The following is a 16,305-nucleotide window of genomic DNA, read 5'->3' as shown; positions in this document are numbered from 1 at the left end:
GATTTAAACATCCCTCCATTAGTAATTGACAGACACAGCAGAAAGTAGGGATACACTTGAAGAGCACCATCAATCAAGTGGTTCTAATTGACATGTATATATTTATACATTCAATCTTAGCAAAATGTACATTCTTCTCAAACTCACATGGAACATTCACCAAGATAGATCAATCTATGGGATATAAAGCACAATTTGTTTTTGTAAGAATAGAAATCAACAAATGGTTCAGGACTGTTAGATATCTGCATGCAAAAGAATGAAGTTGGAACTCTAACTCACTCCATATGTAAAACCTAACTCAAAATGAATTAAAGACCTCAAAGTGGAAGCTAAAACTATAAAACTCTTAGAGAATATACATTGGTTTAAATAATCTTGCCTTGGATTAGGCAATAGTTTCTTAGTATAACATTTAAAACACAAACAAAAAATATATTGGACATTATCAAAATTAAGACTCTTGTACTTTAAAAGACATTATCAAGAAAATGAAAAAGCAACCCTCAAAATAGGAGATAGTCTTGCAAATTCTAAATCTGGTAAGTTTAGTAGCCAGAGTATACAAAGAACAGTTGCAACTCAACAATGAAAAGATGAATAACCCTATGATATAGTAGCCAAAAGATATTAAAAGACATGTTTATAAGGAAGATATTAAAATATTCAATAAGAAAGATGAAAAGGGGGCCAGCACTGTGGCTGAACAGATAGAGCCACCGCCTGCAGTGCTAGCATCCCATATGGGCGCCAGTTCAAGTCCCAGCTACTCCACTTCCCATCCATCCAGCTCTCTGCTATGGCCCGGGAAAGCAGTAGAAAATAGCCTAGGTTCTTGGGCCCCTGAACCCACGTGAGAGACCAGGAAGAAGCTCCTGGCTCCTGGCTTCAGATCGGCGCAGCTCTGGCCATTGCGGCCATCTGGGGAATTAACCAGCATATGGAAGACCTCTCTCTCTCTTTCTCTCTCTCTGCATCTCTTTCATCTCTCTGTGTAATTCTGACTTTCAAATAAATAAATAAATCTTAAAAAAAGAAAGATGGCGGCCAGCGCCGTAGCTCACTTGGTTGGTCCTCCGCCTGCGGCACTGGCATCCCATATGGGTGCCAGGTTCTAGTCCCGGTTGCTCCTCTTCCAGTCTAGCTCTCTGCTGTGGCCCGGGAGTGCAGTGGAGAATGTCCCAAGTTCTTGGGCCCATGCACCCATATGGGAGACCAGGAAGAAGCACCTGGCTCCTGGCTTTGGATCAGCGTAGCTCTGGCCATAACGGCCATTTGGGGGGTGAACCAACGGAAGGAAGACCTTTCTCTCTGTCTCTCTCTCACTGTCTAACTCTATCGGTCAAATAAATAAATAAAATTAAAAAAAGAAAGATGAAAAGATGCCCAATATCATCAGACATTAGAGCAACAGTTATTAAAATGACTTATTGTGTATGGGGTTTCTTTTGGGAACAATGAAAATATCTTGAAATTAGACAGTGGTTATGGCTGCACAACCTTGTGAATATATTAAAAACCATTGCATTGTAAACTTTAAAATTATGCATTTATAGTATGTGAATTATATCTCAATAAAGACAAATAATCTAATTTAAAAATATGCAAAAGATCTGAATAGACATTTCTCCGAAGATATACAAATGGCCAATAAGCACACAAAAGATGCTCAACATCACTACTCATTAGGAAAATGAAAAAGGGGCTGGCACCGTGGCTTAGAGGATAAAGCGGGTGATCTGAAGGAAGCTCCTGGCATCTGGCTCCGGAACAGCCTAGCCATTGCAGCCATTTGGGGAGTGAACCACCAGGTGGAAGATTCATTCTCTCTCTCTCTCTCTCTCTCTCTCTCTCTCTGACTCTGCCTTTCAAATAAATAAATAAATCTTTTTAAAAAGAAAAATGCAAATCAATATCACAATGAGAAACCACTTAATCCCCACTAATATTGCTAAAATTAAAAAGACTGACAATAGCAAGTATCAATGTTGGTGTGAAGTAAAAGAAACCCTCATAAAAAAAAAGAAAGAAACCCTCATATATTGCTGATGGGAAAATAAATGGATGTAATCACTTTGGAAAACAGTCTGACAGTTCCTCCAAAGTTGAAACATAGAGTTACAATATGATCAACAATTCCACTCTTAGGTATCTGTTTAAGAGAAATGAAGGAGCCAGCATTGTGGTGCAGTGGGTTAAGCCACTGCCTGCCGTGCTGGCATCCCATATGGTGGTGACAGTTCGAGTCCTGGCTGCTCCACTTCTGATACAGCTCCCTACTAATGCACCTAAGAAATCAGAGGAAGTACTTGGGCCCCTGTCATCCATGTGGGAGACCTGGATAAAGATCCTATCTCCTGTCATGGGCCTGGCCAAGCCCTGGCCATTGCAGCCATTTGGGAAGAGAACCAGTGAAGATCTCTCTCTCTCTGTCTCTCCCTCTCTCTGCAGCTCTACTTTTCAAATAAGTAAATAAATCCTTTTTAAAATTTGAAAATTGGTTAAGAGAAATGAAAACATGTCCATACAAAGACTTGTATAGGAATATCCTTAGCAGTGCTATTCACATGCTCCATCAGCTGGTGAATTGAAGAACATGGTACCCAGATAAGGAAAGCTACATGTGACAATGTGGATGAATCTTGAAAATATGATGCTGCAGTGGCTTTCAATGTGGTAAGCCTGGGCTTCAGCAGAAGTCAGCTTGTGAAGAGCCCTGGCAGCTCTGCCAAGAGTTGGATCACTGGAAATGGACCTGCCCTGGAATCGAAGGATGCCCAGGTCAGAGCCACAGATCTTATTGGCTCCAAGCTGAAAAGCCCTTCACTCAGCCCAACTTCCAAAGTGACCACTGCAGCTGAGGGTATGGTCAAGTAGGGTCAGCAACATTGCAGGCAGAACTGTAAATTTCTTGTTAGAGATGCCACCTGCCTTTACCTGGCCAGCTCTCTTCCCAGGCCAGCCAAGTAATGAAAGTCAACAGAGTGCCTTCCCCTAGGAGGTTCACACCTCCCTTAGGATATACCCCATGTGAAGAGATAGATAGGTCTGAGCCTCTTAACTTACAAGGCCTAAAACCCAACAGATTATTATCAAGCCCCTTCTATCAGGTTCTATTTGCCTCTCAATCAGAAAAATTACTTGTAGCTTAGACAGCACCTTTCTTAGCTCCTCTAATAATGACTCTGTCCTTTCTTCTAGACCCTGTCTAGTGCACTTGAGCCTCATTCCTTTGTAATCATAACCTCTACTCTACCACCAATGGCTCTACTCCCAACCTGTGTGTACTGATGGTCCTCTTCCCCACTTAATGCTGTATAATTTTTCAGACCTGGTTAAGGCCACTCTTAGGATCATTGGTTACTATCCTCACCCTGTCTTTTATGACCTTGTCTAAATATGATCAGAGTCGGGGAACTTGGAAGGCTTCCATAGCCTTGGCAACTCATGACGACAGCCTAGGGTGGTTACTGGCGCCATAAACTAGAGTGTCAATTTGTTGGGTCAACAACAGGAGCCACTGTGCGCTTGCTCCTGATGTGGGATCTCTGTCCTTGATGTACTGTACATTTTGATTTAATGCTATAACTAGTACTCAAACAGTATGTTTCACTTTGTGTTGCTATGTGGGTGCAAACTGTTGAAGTATTTTATACTAAATTGATCTTCTGTATATAAATAGAATTGAAAATGAATCTTGATGTGAATGGAAGGGGAGAGGGAGCGGGAGAGGGGAGGGTTGCGGGTAGGAGGGAAGTTATGGGAAGGGGAAGCCATTGTAATCCATAAGCTGTATACTGGAAATTTATATTCATTAAATAAAAGTTAAAAAAAAAAGAAAATATGATGCTAAGTGAAAGAAGTCATACACAAAAGACCTTATATTGTATGATTTTGCTTCAATGAGATATGCATCATAGGCAAATTCATAGCAATGTGAAGTATTGTAGTATGGTTGGCTTGGACTGGTAGAGTTGGAGGGAAATGGTGAGTTTGTACTAACCTGTATGGACTGGCTGAGGGAGTCATGAAAATGTTCTACAATTGATTGTGGTGATATTTGCACAACTCTGTTAATATAATAAAAATTAATTCACTGTATATTTTATATGAGTGTTTTACATAGTAGATGTGTTATTTCTCAATAAAGCTATTATATACAAAAGGAAATGGGATATTCTATTGCTTAAGCTGCATGGTAAGCAAGTACATGGCTGCTCATTTTACTATAATTCTTTAAATTTGCATTTAGATTATTCTTTTTATAAAACATGCATCTTAAGAAAAAGAAAAATTTTTTGAGGTCTGGCAGACCTAGATTCTGGCTCAACCACTTAACAGCTATGAGTTCTTGGAAGATTATTAAACCTAAGCCTTCCAACATCTTATCTGTAAAGAAGAGATGGTAATAATAGTAACTCCCTCAAAGACTTTTATATAATGTGCTTGGCATGTTGTCAGTGCTTTTATCATCTAATGGTAGCCGTAAGCCATTGAAGCAATTGCCTAAAAAAGCTAGGCCTCTCTTTCTTTAAACTCCCACTTACAAACTGCTATTCCACAAGAGTTCAAAATTTGGGTCAGGAGAATAAAATTGACCTTCAAGTATGACCTACGGAATTCAACCTTAAAAATGTCCATACAGAATGGCTCTATAAACCCAATGAAACTCCTTACAAACCAGAACAAAAACGAAAATTTCAGGGCAAGAATTTGGCTCTGTGGTTGTTGCTGCTTGCGATATCTGTGTACCATATTGCAGTGCCTGACTTCTCCATCTCTGGTCCAGCTTCCTGCTAATAAACCTGGGAAGCAACAGGTGATGGGCCAAGTACTTGGGTCCCAGCCACCCTCATGGGAGACCCATATGAAATTCCTCACTCTTGGCTTCAGCTTGGCCTAGCCCAAGCAGTTGTGGCATTTGTGGAAGCAACCAGCAGATGGAAGATCTCTGTGTGTCTATCTCTTTATTTCTATGTGTTTTTCTGCCTTTAAAATAAAATAAAAATTCATAAAATAGAATTAAAAAATCAAAATTTCTGTGTTTCTGATGGTTAGTGTTAATTAATCTTCCAATCTGATCCTGGGAGTACAAATATAGACCAGATTAAGTGAAGAATATCCTTTCCAGTCTTGAGTGACCACCAGAATCCATGTCAATTCTGAATCTAGTCTCCAAACTAAGTCAAAATAACTTCTGGGTGTTGGGTTTCTTATTACACCACCTAGATTTCTAACATAAGATTTCAGAGGTCAAATTGGATCTTCAAGTATTTACAGTTTTCTAGCCAAGATGAATGTGTCCGTGATTGTGTGAGGGATGAGTAGTCATAGGTTATAGAAGGGTAGGAAAGAGATGTGGGCCATCAATACGAAAGAAGGTAAAGGAAGAAAATCCCCAGTAAAAGATCACAGGAAGTTGAAAGTATATATTAGAAATATCTCTGGAGGCCAGCGCCGCGGCTCACTTGATTAATCCTCCACCTGCGATGCCGGCACCCCAGGTTCTAGTTCCAGTTAGGGCAACGGATTCTGTCCCAGTTGCTCCTCTTCCAGTCCAGCTCTCTGCTGTGGCCCGGGAAGGCAGTGGAGGATGGCCCAAGTGCTTGGGCCCTGCACCCGCATGGGAGACCAGGAGGAGGCACCTAGCTCCTGGCTTCAGATTGGCACAGTGCACCGGCTGTGGCAGCCATTTGGGGGTGAACCAACGGAAGGAAGACCTATCTCTGTGTCTCTCTCTCTCTCACTGTCTAACTCTGCCTGTCAAAAAAAAATCTTTGGAAAAATGGCAGGGCAAAGTCATTACTTATCAGTAATCACATTGAACACTAATGGCCTCAACTCTCCAGTTAAAAACACAGAATGGCTGAATGGATTAAAAAACAAAATCCATCTATTTGCTGCTTACAAGAAACACATCTTACCAACACAGACCCATGAAGACTGAAAGTGAAAGGTTGGAAAGATATTCCATGCCAACAGAAATGAAAAAAGAGCTGGCGTAGCCATCTTAATATGAGACAAAATATACTTTAACACAAAAACTGTTTAGAGAGACAAAGAGGAGCATAATATAATGATAAAGGGATCAATTCAACAGGAAGATGTAACTATTATAAATGTATATGCACCTAATTACAGGGCACCAGCTTATTTAAAACATATGTTAAGGAAGTTAAAGGGAGACTTAGACTCCAGTACAATAATATTGGGGGACTTCAATACTCCACTTTCAGCAACAGACAGATCAACCAGACAGAAGATCAACAAGGAAACAGCAGATTTAATCGACACTATAGACCAAATGAATCTAACAGATATCTACAGAACTTTTTACTCTACACTTAAAGAATACACATTCGACTGGCACTGTGGCTCAATAGCATAATCCTCCACCTGGGGCACCACCACCCTAGGTTCTAGTACTGGTCGGGGTGCCGGATTCTGTCCTGGTTGCTCCTCTTCCAGTTCAGCTATCTGCTGTGGCCCAGGAGTACATTGGAGGATGGCCCAAGTCCTTGGGCCCTGCACCCGCATGGGAGACCAGGAGAAGCATCTGGCTCCAGGCTTTGCATCAGTGCAGTGCACTGGCCACAGCGTGCCTGCCGCAGCGGCCATTGTGGGGTGAACCAACGGAAATTGAAGACCTCTCTCTGTCTCTCTCTCTCTCACTGTCCACTCTGCCTGTCAAAAAAAATACACATTCTTCTCAGCAGTACATGGAACCTACTCTACGACTGACCACATACTAGGCCATAAAGCAAGTCTCAGCAAATTCAAAACAATCGAAATCATATCAAGCATCTTCTCAGACCACCATGGAATGAAGCTGGAAATTAGCAACTCAGGAATCCCTAGAGCATATGCAAACACATGGAGACTGAACAACATGCTCCAGAATGAACACTGGATCATAGAAGAAATCCAAAGAGAAATCAAAAACTTTCTGGAAGTAAATGAGGATAACAACACAACATATCAAAACTGATGTGATACAGCAAAAGTAGTGTTAAGAGGAAACTTTATAGCAATAGGTGCCTACATCAAGAAATTGGAAAGGTACCAAAAAAATGAGCTTTCAAACATCTCAAGGATCTAGAAAAACTGCAGCAAACCAGACACAAAACCAGTAGGAGAAGAGAAATAATTAAAATCAGAGAATAAATCAACAAGATTGAATAAAAAAAATTACAAAAGCTCAGAAAAACGAAGAGCTGGTTCTTTGAATAAATAAACAAAATTGACAGCCCATTGGCAGAACTAACTAAAAAAAGAAAAGACCCAAATCCATAAATTCAGAGATGAAAAAAAAAATGTAACAACAGACACCACAGAAATAAAAACAGTCATCAGAAATTACTACAAAGAGTTGTATGCCACCAAGACTAGTGTCTGCTAATATTAACTTATAGAATTAAAAAGGAGAGAATGATCCAGCATGGGAAGCAGGATACACAGAAAATTCATAGAATGGCAGATTCCTAAACAGCACTCTGGCCTCAGAATCAGCCCTTAAGGCATTCAGATCTGGCTAAAAAGCCCATGAGAGGTTCGCAGGCATGGAAAGCCAAGACACTGTGGCAAAATAAATGACCTAAATGAAAGATCTCTGTGAGTGAGATCCCAGTGGAAAGAACGGGCCATCAAAAAGGAGGTACCTTGCTCTGAAGGGAGGAGAGAACTTCCACTTTGACTCTGACCTTGTCTAAATAAGACTGAAGTTGTTGAACTCAAAAGGCTTCCATAGCCTTGGCAGCTCATGACAAGAGCCTTGGGTGATCACTGATGTCATAAACAAGAGTTTCAGTTGTTAAACCAACAACAGGAGTCACTGTGCACTTACTCCCCATGTAGGATCTCTGTCCTTAATGTGTTGTACAATGTGCATTAATGCTATAACCAGTACTCAAACAGTACTTTACACTTTGTGCTTCTGTGTGGGTGCAAACTGTTGAAATCTTTACTTAATATATACTAAATTGATATTCTGTATATACAGATAATTGAAAATGAATCTTGATGAAAAATGGGATGGGAGAGGGAGTGGGAGATGGGAGGGTTGTGGCTGGGAGGGAAGTCATGTGGGGGAAAGCCACTGTAATCCAAAAGTTGTACTTTGGAAATTATATTTATTAAATAAAAGTTTAGAAAAAAGAAAGAAGATGAAATATTTATCTTCCAAAATATGAAGTCTATATTTATGATCTAAAACTGAAAAAAAGTATTGCAGTATAAATTATTTAGAAAATTAGAAGTAAATACCAAAAAATAAAAAAAGAGTTATAGGTCATCAAACAAGGAAATCTATCAGAAGTGGATAGATTTCTGGACACATACAACCTACCTAAATTAAACCATGAAGACATAGAAAATTTAAACAGACACATAACTGAGACAGAAATTGAATCAGTAGTAAAGGCCCTCCCAACAAAGAAAAGCCCAGGACCAGATGGATTCACTGCTGAATTCTACCAGACATTTAAAGAAGAACTAACTCCAATTCTTCTCAAACTATTCAGAACAATCGAACAAAAGGGAATCTTCTCAAATTTTTTCTATGAAGCCAGTATCACCTTAATTCCTAAGCTGGAAAAAGATGAAGCAGAGAAACAGAATTACGGACCAATTTCCCTGATGAACATAGACACAAAAATCCTCCATAAAATTCTGGCCAATAGAATGCAACAACACATCAGAAAGATCATCCACCCAGAGCAAGTGGGATTTATCCCTGGTATGCAGGGATGGTTCAACATTTGCAAATAAATCAACGTGATACACCACATTAACAAACTGCAGAAGAAAAACCATATGATTATCTTAATAGATGCAGAGAAAGCACTTGATAAAATACAACACCCTTTCATGATGAAAACTCTAAGCAAACTGGGTATAGAAGGTACATTCCTCAATACAATCAAAGCAATTTATGAAAAAACCATGGACAGCATCCTATTGAATGGGGAAATGTTGGAAGCATTTCTGCTGAGATCTGGTACCAGACAGAGATGCCCACTCTCACCAATGCTATTCAATATAGTTCTGGAAGTTTTAACCAGAGCCATTAGGCAAGAAAAGGAAATTAAAGGGATACAAATTGGGAAGGAAGAACTCAAACTATCCCTCTTTGCAGATGATATGATTCTTTATTTAGGGGATCCAAAGAACTCTACTAAGAGACTACTGAAACTCATAGAAGAGTTTGGCAAAGTAGCAGGATGTAAAATCAATGCACAAAAATCAATAGCCTTTGTATACACAGGCAATGCCACGGCTGAGAAAGAACTGCTAAGATGAATCCCATTCACAATAGCCACAAAAACAATCAAATACCTTGGAATAAACTTAACCAAGGACGTCAAAGATCTCTACAATTAGAATTACAAAATCTTAAAGAAAGAAATATTTTTCCAAAAAATGGAAAAATCTTCCATGCTCATGGGTTGGAAGAATCAATATCATCAAAATGTCCATTCTCCCAAAAGCAATTTATACATTCAATGCAATACCAATCAAAATACCAAAGACATTCTTCTCAGATCCGGAAAAAAATGATGCTGAAATTCATATGGAGACACAGGAGACCTCGAATAGCAAAAGAAATCTTGTACAACAAAAACAAAGCCGGAGGCATCACAATACCAGATTTCAGGACATACTACAGTTGTAATCAAAACATCATGGTACTGGTACAGAAACAGATGGATAGACCAATGGAACAGAATAGAAACACCAGAAATCAACCCAAACATCTACAGCCAACTTATATTTGATAAAGGATCTAAAACCAATCCCTAGAGTAAGGACAGTCTAGTCAATAAATGGTGCTGAGAAAACTGGATTCCCACATGCAGAAGCATGAAGCAAGACCCCTACCTTTCACCTTACACAAAAATTCACTCAACATGGATTAAAGACCTCAATCTACGAGCCGACACCATCAAATTATTAGAGAACACTGGAGAAACTCTGCAAGATATAGGAACCGGCAAAGACTTCTTGGAAAAGACCCCAGAAGCACAGGCAGTCAAAGCCAAAATTAACAATTGGGATTACATCAAATTGAGAAGCTTCTGTACTGCAAAAGAAACAGTCAGGAAAGTGAAGAGGCAACAGACAGAAAGGGAAAAAAATATTTGCAAAATATGCAACAGATAAAGGGTTAATAACCAGAATCTACAAAGAGATCAAGAAACTCCACAACATCAAAACAAACAACCCACTTAAGAGATGGGCCAAGGACCTCAATGGACATTTTTCAAAAGAGCAAATCCAAATGGCCAACAGGCACATGAAAAAATGTTCAGGATCACTAGCAATCAGGGAAATGTAAATCAAAACCACAATGAGGTTTCACCTCACCACGGTTAGAATAGCTCACAAACAGAAATCTACCAACAACAGATGCTGGCGAGGATGTGGGGAAAAAGGGACACTAACCCACTGTTGGTGGGAATGCAAACTGATAAACCCACTATGGAAGTCAGTCTGGAGATTCCTCAGAAACCTGAATATAACCCTACTGTACAACCCAGACATACCACTCCTTGGAATTTACCCAAAGGAAATTATATTGGAAAATAAAAGAGTTGTATGCACCCCAATGTTTATTGCAGCTCAATTCACAATAGCTAAGACCTGGAATCACCCTAAATGTCCATCAACAGAAGACTGGTTAAAGAAATTTTGGGATACGTACTCTATAGAATACTATACAGCAGTAAAAAAAAAAAATGAAATCCGGTCATTTGCAAAAAAATGGAGCAATCTGGAAAACATCATGCTGAGTGAAATAAGTCAGTCCCAAAGGGACAAATATCATATGTTCTCCCTAATCGGTGGCAACTAACTGAGCACCAAAAAGGAAATCTGTTGAAGTGAAATGGACACTATGAGAAACAATGACTTGATCTGCCCTTGTCCTGTCGAGGAACAACTTACTACTTTATTCTTTTTAGTATTTCTTTGTTCTACTTAATACCATTGGTTGAACTCTTTAATTAACACACAATTATTCTTAGGTGTTTAAATTTAACTGAAAAGTGAGCCCTATTAAATATAAGAGTGGAAAAAGAGAGGGAGGAGATGTACAGTTCAGCTCATGCTCAGTCGGACTTACCCCTAATGGTAGCATTAGAAATGTGCCAGGGGATTCCAATTCAATCCCATCAAGGTGGTATGTACCAGTGCCATCTCACTAGTCAAAGTGATCCATTTCAGTTCATAATTGATCATAATGATAGGATTAAGTTTCAAAGGGATCACATAAACAAGACCAGTGTCTGCTAATACTGATAGAATTAAAAAGGAGAGAACAATCCAACATGGGAAGCAGGATACACAGCAGACTCATAGAATGGCAGATTCCTAAACAGCACTCTGGCCTCAGAATCAGCCCTTAAGGCATTCAGATCTGGCTAAAAAGCCCATGAGAGGTTCGCAGGCATGGAAAGCCAAGACACTGTGGCAAAATAAATGACCTAAATGAAAGATCTCTGTGAGTGAGATCCCAGTGGAAAGAACGGGCCATCAAAAAGGAGGTACCTTGCTCTGAAGGGAGGAGAGAACTTCCACTTTGACTCTGACCTTGTCTAAATAAGACTGAAGTTGTTGAACTCAAAAGGCTTCCATAGCCTTGGCAGCTCATGACAAGAGCCTCGGGTGACTACTGACGTCATAAATAAGAGTGTCAATTTTTAAATCAACAACAGGAGTCACTGTGCTCTTACTCCTCATGTGGGATCTCTGACCTTAATGTGTTGTACTATGTGAATTCATGGTAAAGCTACTACTCAAACAGTACTTTACACTTTGTGTTTCTGTGTGGGTGCAAACTGTTGAAATCTTTACTTAATATATACTAAATTGATATTCTGTATATACAGATAATTGAAAATGAATCTTGATGAAGAATGGGATGGGAGAAGGAGTGGGAGATGAGATGGTTGCAGGTTGGAGGGTGGTTATGGGGGGTAAAAGCCGCTATAATCCAAAAGTTGTACTTTGGAAATTATATTTATTAAATAAAAGTTTAAAAAAGAGTAGTGGCACTTATCTAAGTTCCTTGCATGGACTTACTCTTTTGCTTAAAAATATTTGTTTATGTATTTGAAAGTCAGAGTTACAGATAGAGAGGGAAAGAGAGAGAGAGAGAGAGAGAGAGAGAGAGAGAGAGAGAGAAAGAGAGAGAGAGAAAGAGAAACAGAAAGAGAGAGAGATCTTCCATTCACTGGTACACTCCCCAGATGGCTGCAACAGCCAGGGCTGAGCCAAGCTGAAGCCAGGAGCCAGGAGCCTCTCCCAGGTCTCCCCCATGGGTTACAGGGGCCCAAACATTTGGGTCATCTTCTGCTGCTCTTCATAAATGTAGCAGCTGGGACATGAACTGGTGCCCATATGGGAAACCGGCATTGCAAGTGACAGCTTTATTGACTGTCACAATGCTGGTCCACTTTTAAATAAGGTATTATTCTGTTACTCTTTGTTAACATGAAACAATTATAGTCACAAACAATTATTATCAGGATAATTTGCTTAAAGTTCCTATCACACAGCTCATAGTAAGTTATGGTTTCCTTCCAGCATTCCCTGCTAGTCACTGCCTTTTAGCCACATCACTGCTTGATTCTTCCTCTACCCGAATAAGGGAAAGAAAAAGAGATAAACCTAGGCAATTTACTTATTTATCAGAAACTCAGATAATACATTCATTGGGTTAGGCAATGACTAAACCATTGGATCTAATTGGGCTTTGCCTCTGGAAAACCATCATGACCCTTTCCCTAAACCCCACACTATTAACTACATTGCAAAGTCTCACAGAATCATCTTAATTACCATTTGTAATGCAACATGTTTCCAATGTAACTCAGTATCCACATTTACCTCAAGATGTTATGCTCCAAGAGGGAAGAGGACATCTCTTTCCTGTTCACTACTGTATCTCTATCAATTAGTATAAGGCCATGTACACAGTAGGTGCTTAATAATTATTTGTTGGATTAATGGATAAGCAATCCAAGTAACCACGAATACATTCCTGACATCATGAACAAGGATCATCAAGAGTTCAAATGGAGATCCTGTATTTCCAAACGAAGTGGTCCTAGGGAGGATATTATAAAACAGCCTAGTTGGACAAATGATTTACCTGTGCTGAGTGAGAACGTTTACGGCTGAAGGATGATTTGCACAGTAAGCCATATACATAGATTTAAAATGAGGCATAAGATTCAGGAGACAACCTCCTACTTTGTGTTGGTTTTCTGGAAATCTGTAAGCAAAACAGGTGAAACACAGAATGTAATACAGAAAACTGGAAGTAAAGGAAGATGCTACCAATTAAACCTGGCAGCATGTAAACCTTTTTTAATGTTTTGCCAAAGTTACAAGGGAAATGATATTAGAGCCATCTATTCAATGAAATGCTGCTCCCTGACTGTTGCTTTAAGCTGTAGCCTTCAAACATAGGACTAATATATAGTGTCAGATACTTGGAATTGGTATGGATGTTCGCTTATTCATTTTTAAGATGCTGACATACAAATTTAGCTAGGTACAATAAAAAACGCTCTTGCTTAAATTTATATTAAGGTAGAGTACAAACAAAACTAATGGAATCCAAAATTTACACACCATAAAATGGTATTATGTAGTCTTGCAGGCTTAGTAGTTAGGCAGAATGGCCTCAAGATTTTTTTAAGTTTAAAAATTACAAGCAACATGATTCCTTTTAGAGAAAAATCAGGAAAACAAAAAACAGAAAAAAATATTTATAATGCCACCATTTGGAGATAACTACTATAACAATTTATGCATAGTCCTTGGACTTTTTGTACATATTTACTTATAAAATGAAAAATATCAAGATTATAAATCTACCTTGTAATTTCTCCTCTCACTTAGGAAACATCTTTCCCTATCATTAACCTAGATGTCCATTGGCATCTGAAGTGGCTTCTCAGATCTTTTGGAGTGGGCTCTCTCTCCATCTTCCTCTCTGGACAGCTGCTTGTGTCTCATAAAACTAAAGAAATAGGCAATCACTTCAGCTTCCCAAGAGATGAAAGTCACCAACTTCTCTGTGACACACTGCTTGGAAAATTAATCTAGCTCTAGAAATATATTGCCTAATGATCACTACAGTTCACCTTGTAGTGTGAAGTTGAACATCTCCACAATTAGCTAGCCATCAAAAGTACATTGTGGTTGGGTGGCAGGCCTATTAATGGCTGATCTGTACAGTGATCTGCCCTCAAGGAGACTCAACAGGCCAGTCCACTGCAGTGGCTTTCAATGTGGTAAGCCTGGGCTTCAGCAGAAGTCAGCTTGTGAAGAGCACTAGTAGCTCTGCCAGCCAAGAGTTGGATCACTGGAAATGGACCTGCCCTGGAGTCGAAGGATGCCCAGGTCAGAGCCACAGATCTTATTGGCTCTAAGCTGAAAAGCCCTTCACTCAGCCCAACTTCCAAAGTGACCACAGCAGCTGAGGGGATGGCCAAGTAGGGTCAGCAACATTGCAGGCAGAACTGTAAATTTCTTGTTAGAGATGCCCCCTGCCTTTACCTGGCCAGCTCTCCTCCCAGGCCAGCTAAGTAATGAAAGTCAACAGAGTGCCTTCCTCTAGGAGGTTCACACCTCCCTTAGGATGTACCCCATGTGAAGAGATAGATAGGTCTGGGCCTCTGAACTTACAAGGCCTAAAACCCAACAGATTATTATCAAGCCCCTTCTGTCAGGTTCTATTTGCCCCTCAATCAGAAAACTTAATTGTAGCTTATACAGCACCTTTCTTAGCTCCTCTAATAATGACTCTGTCCTTTCTTCTAGACCCTGTCTAGTGCACTTGGGCCTCATTCCTTCGTAATCATAACCTCTACTCTACCACCAATGGCTCTATTCCCAACCTGTGTGTACTAATGGTCCTCTTCCCCACTTAATGCTGTTTAATTGTTCAGACCTGGTTAATGCCACTCTTAGGATCATTGGTTACTATCCTCACCCTATCTTTTATGACCTTGTCTAAATATGATCAGAGTCGGCGAACTCGGAAGACTTCAAAAGCCTTAGCAACTCATGACGACAGCCTAGGGTGGTTACTGGTGCCATAAACTAGAGTGTCAATTTGTTGGGTCAACAACAGGAGTCACTGTGCACTTGGCTCCTCATGTGGGATCTCTGTCCTTAATGTGCTGTACATTTTGATTTAATGCTATAACTAGTACTCAAACAGTATGTTTCACTTTGTGTTTCTATGTGGGGGCAAACTGTTGAAATCTTTACTTAATTTATACTAAATTGACCTTCTGTATATAAAGAGAATTGGAAATGAATCTTGATGTGAATGGAAGGGGAGAGGGAGCGGGAAAGGGAAGGGTTGCGGGTGGGAGGGAAGTTATGGGAGGGGGAAGCCATTGTAATCCATAAGCTGTACATTGGAAATTTATATTCATTAAATAAAAGTTTTTTAAAAAAAGTACATTGTGGTTCACATAAAGATATTATTTTCCTTCCTTTAATTTCTATGTGTTTCAACTGTTAATATAACAGACACAATATCAGGACTCACAAAAAGAGGAAAAAAAACTTGTGAAATTAAATAAGTAATTTGAATAACTTTTTCAAGTAATTTGTAATGTGCAAAAGAATATATTGACAGGATGTCAAAGATGTCAACTAAAGCCTTCTATGTCTCCTATACTGTAGAGACACAGTAAACTGATGTACTTTTTAATTGAGGTTACAATTTCCTGGACAGAGAGCCCTGATATGTTAGTTATTTAGCACTGTGGACCCCACAACCTACCGCATTGTCTTCATACTGGTACTTTGTTCTGGTATCATGTACTAATACTGCAACAAATGCATAATATGTGTCCTTGTCTAAGGCAAAAGTTAAAAGGAAAACAAAATATAAACAACAACGTTGTTGGCTCTTCTAATAGAAAGGTTACACTTACTTTGAACACTCTTCCAAGGCTTGGCAAAGTGTCTGTTGAAACGTGCATACTTCCTCAAAGTTTCCTAGCAAAGATGTGAACTCCACAGAACTTAGACTGAAAAAGAAACATGTGGTTTCAGTTAATACGATTGAGGATGACTTCAGTAATCTATCTTTACTGTATAGAGATACACTAATAAACAATCAGCTGAACGTGACCACTCCCTCACTGCCCTGGATCCCCTTGTTGTCCTGCACTTCTGGGGCACGTGGCCTTTGTGCCATCCGCTCTCTTCGCCTTGGTTTTGCTGCTCATACTAAGCTGCTTGTGGCTGCTCATAACCACTCACTCACAGCACGAAGCT

The 16,305-nt window shown here is 39.6% G+C and overlaps 1 protein-coding gene across 3 annotated transcripts in view; it reads right to left on the bottom strand.

Annotated features, from left to right (window-relative positions):
• Positions 1-16,305, bottom strand: part of ARHGEF6 (Rac/Cdc42 guanine nucleotide exchange factor 6) — a 108,482-nt gene that overhangs the window by 52,841 nt on the left and 39,336 nt on the right. For all 3 annotated transcript variants that reach the window (XM_062184536.1, XM_062184537.1, XM_062184535.1), the window contains 2 exons: positions 15,960-16,055; positions 13,151-13,273 (listed from right to left, as the gene is read on the bottom strand). In XM_062184536.1, coding sequence (XP_062040520.1) covers positions 13,151-13,273; positions 15,960-16,055 — 219 coding nt within the window. The remainder of the gene's footprint in view (positions 1-13,150; positions 13,274-15,959; positions 16,056-16,305) is intronic.

Source organism: Lepus europaeus, chromosome X (assembly GCF_033115175.1).
Source record: "Lepus europaeus isolate LE1 chromosome X, mLepTim1.pri, whole genome shotgun sequence".
In the NCBI taxonomy this organism is placed as follows: domain Eukaryota; kingdom Metazoa; phylum Chordata; class Mammalia; order Lagomorpha; family Leporidae; genus Lepus; species Lepus europaeus.
This window is presented reverse-complemented; position numbering and strand designations above follow the sequence as displayed.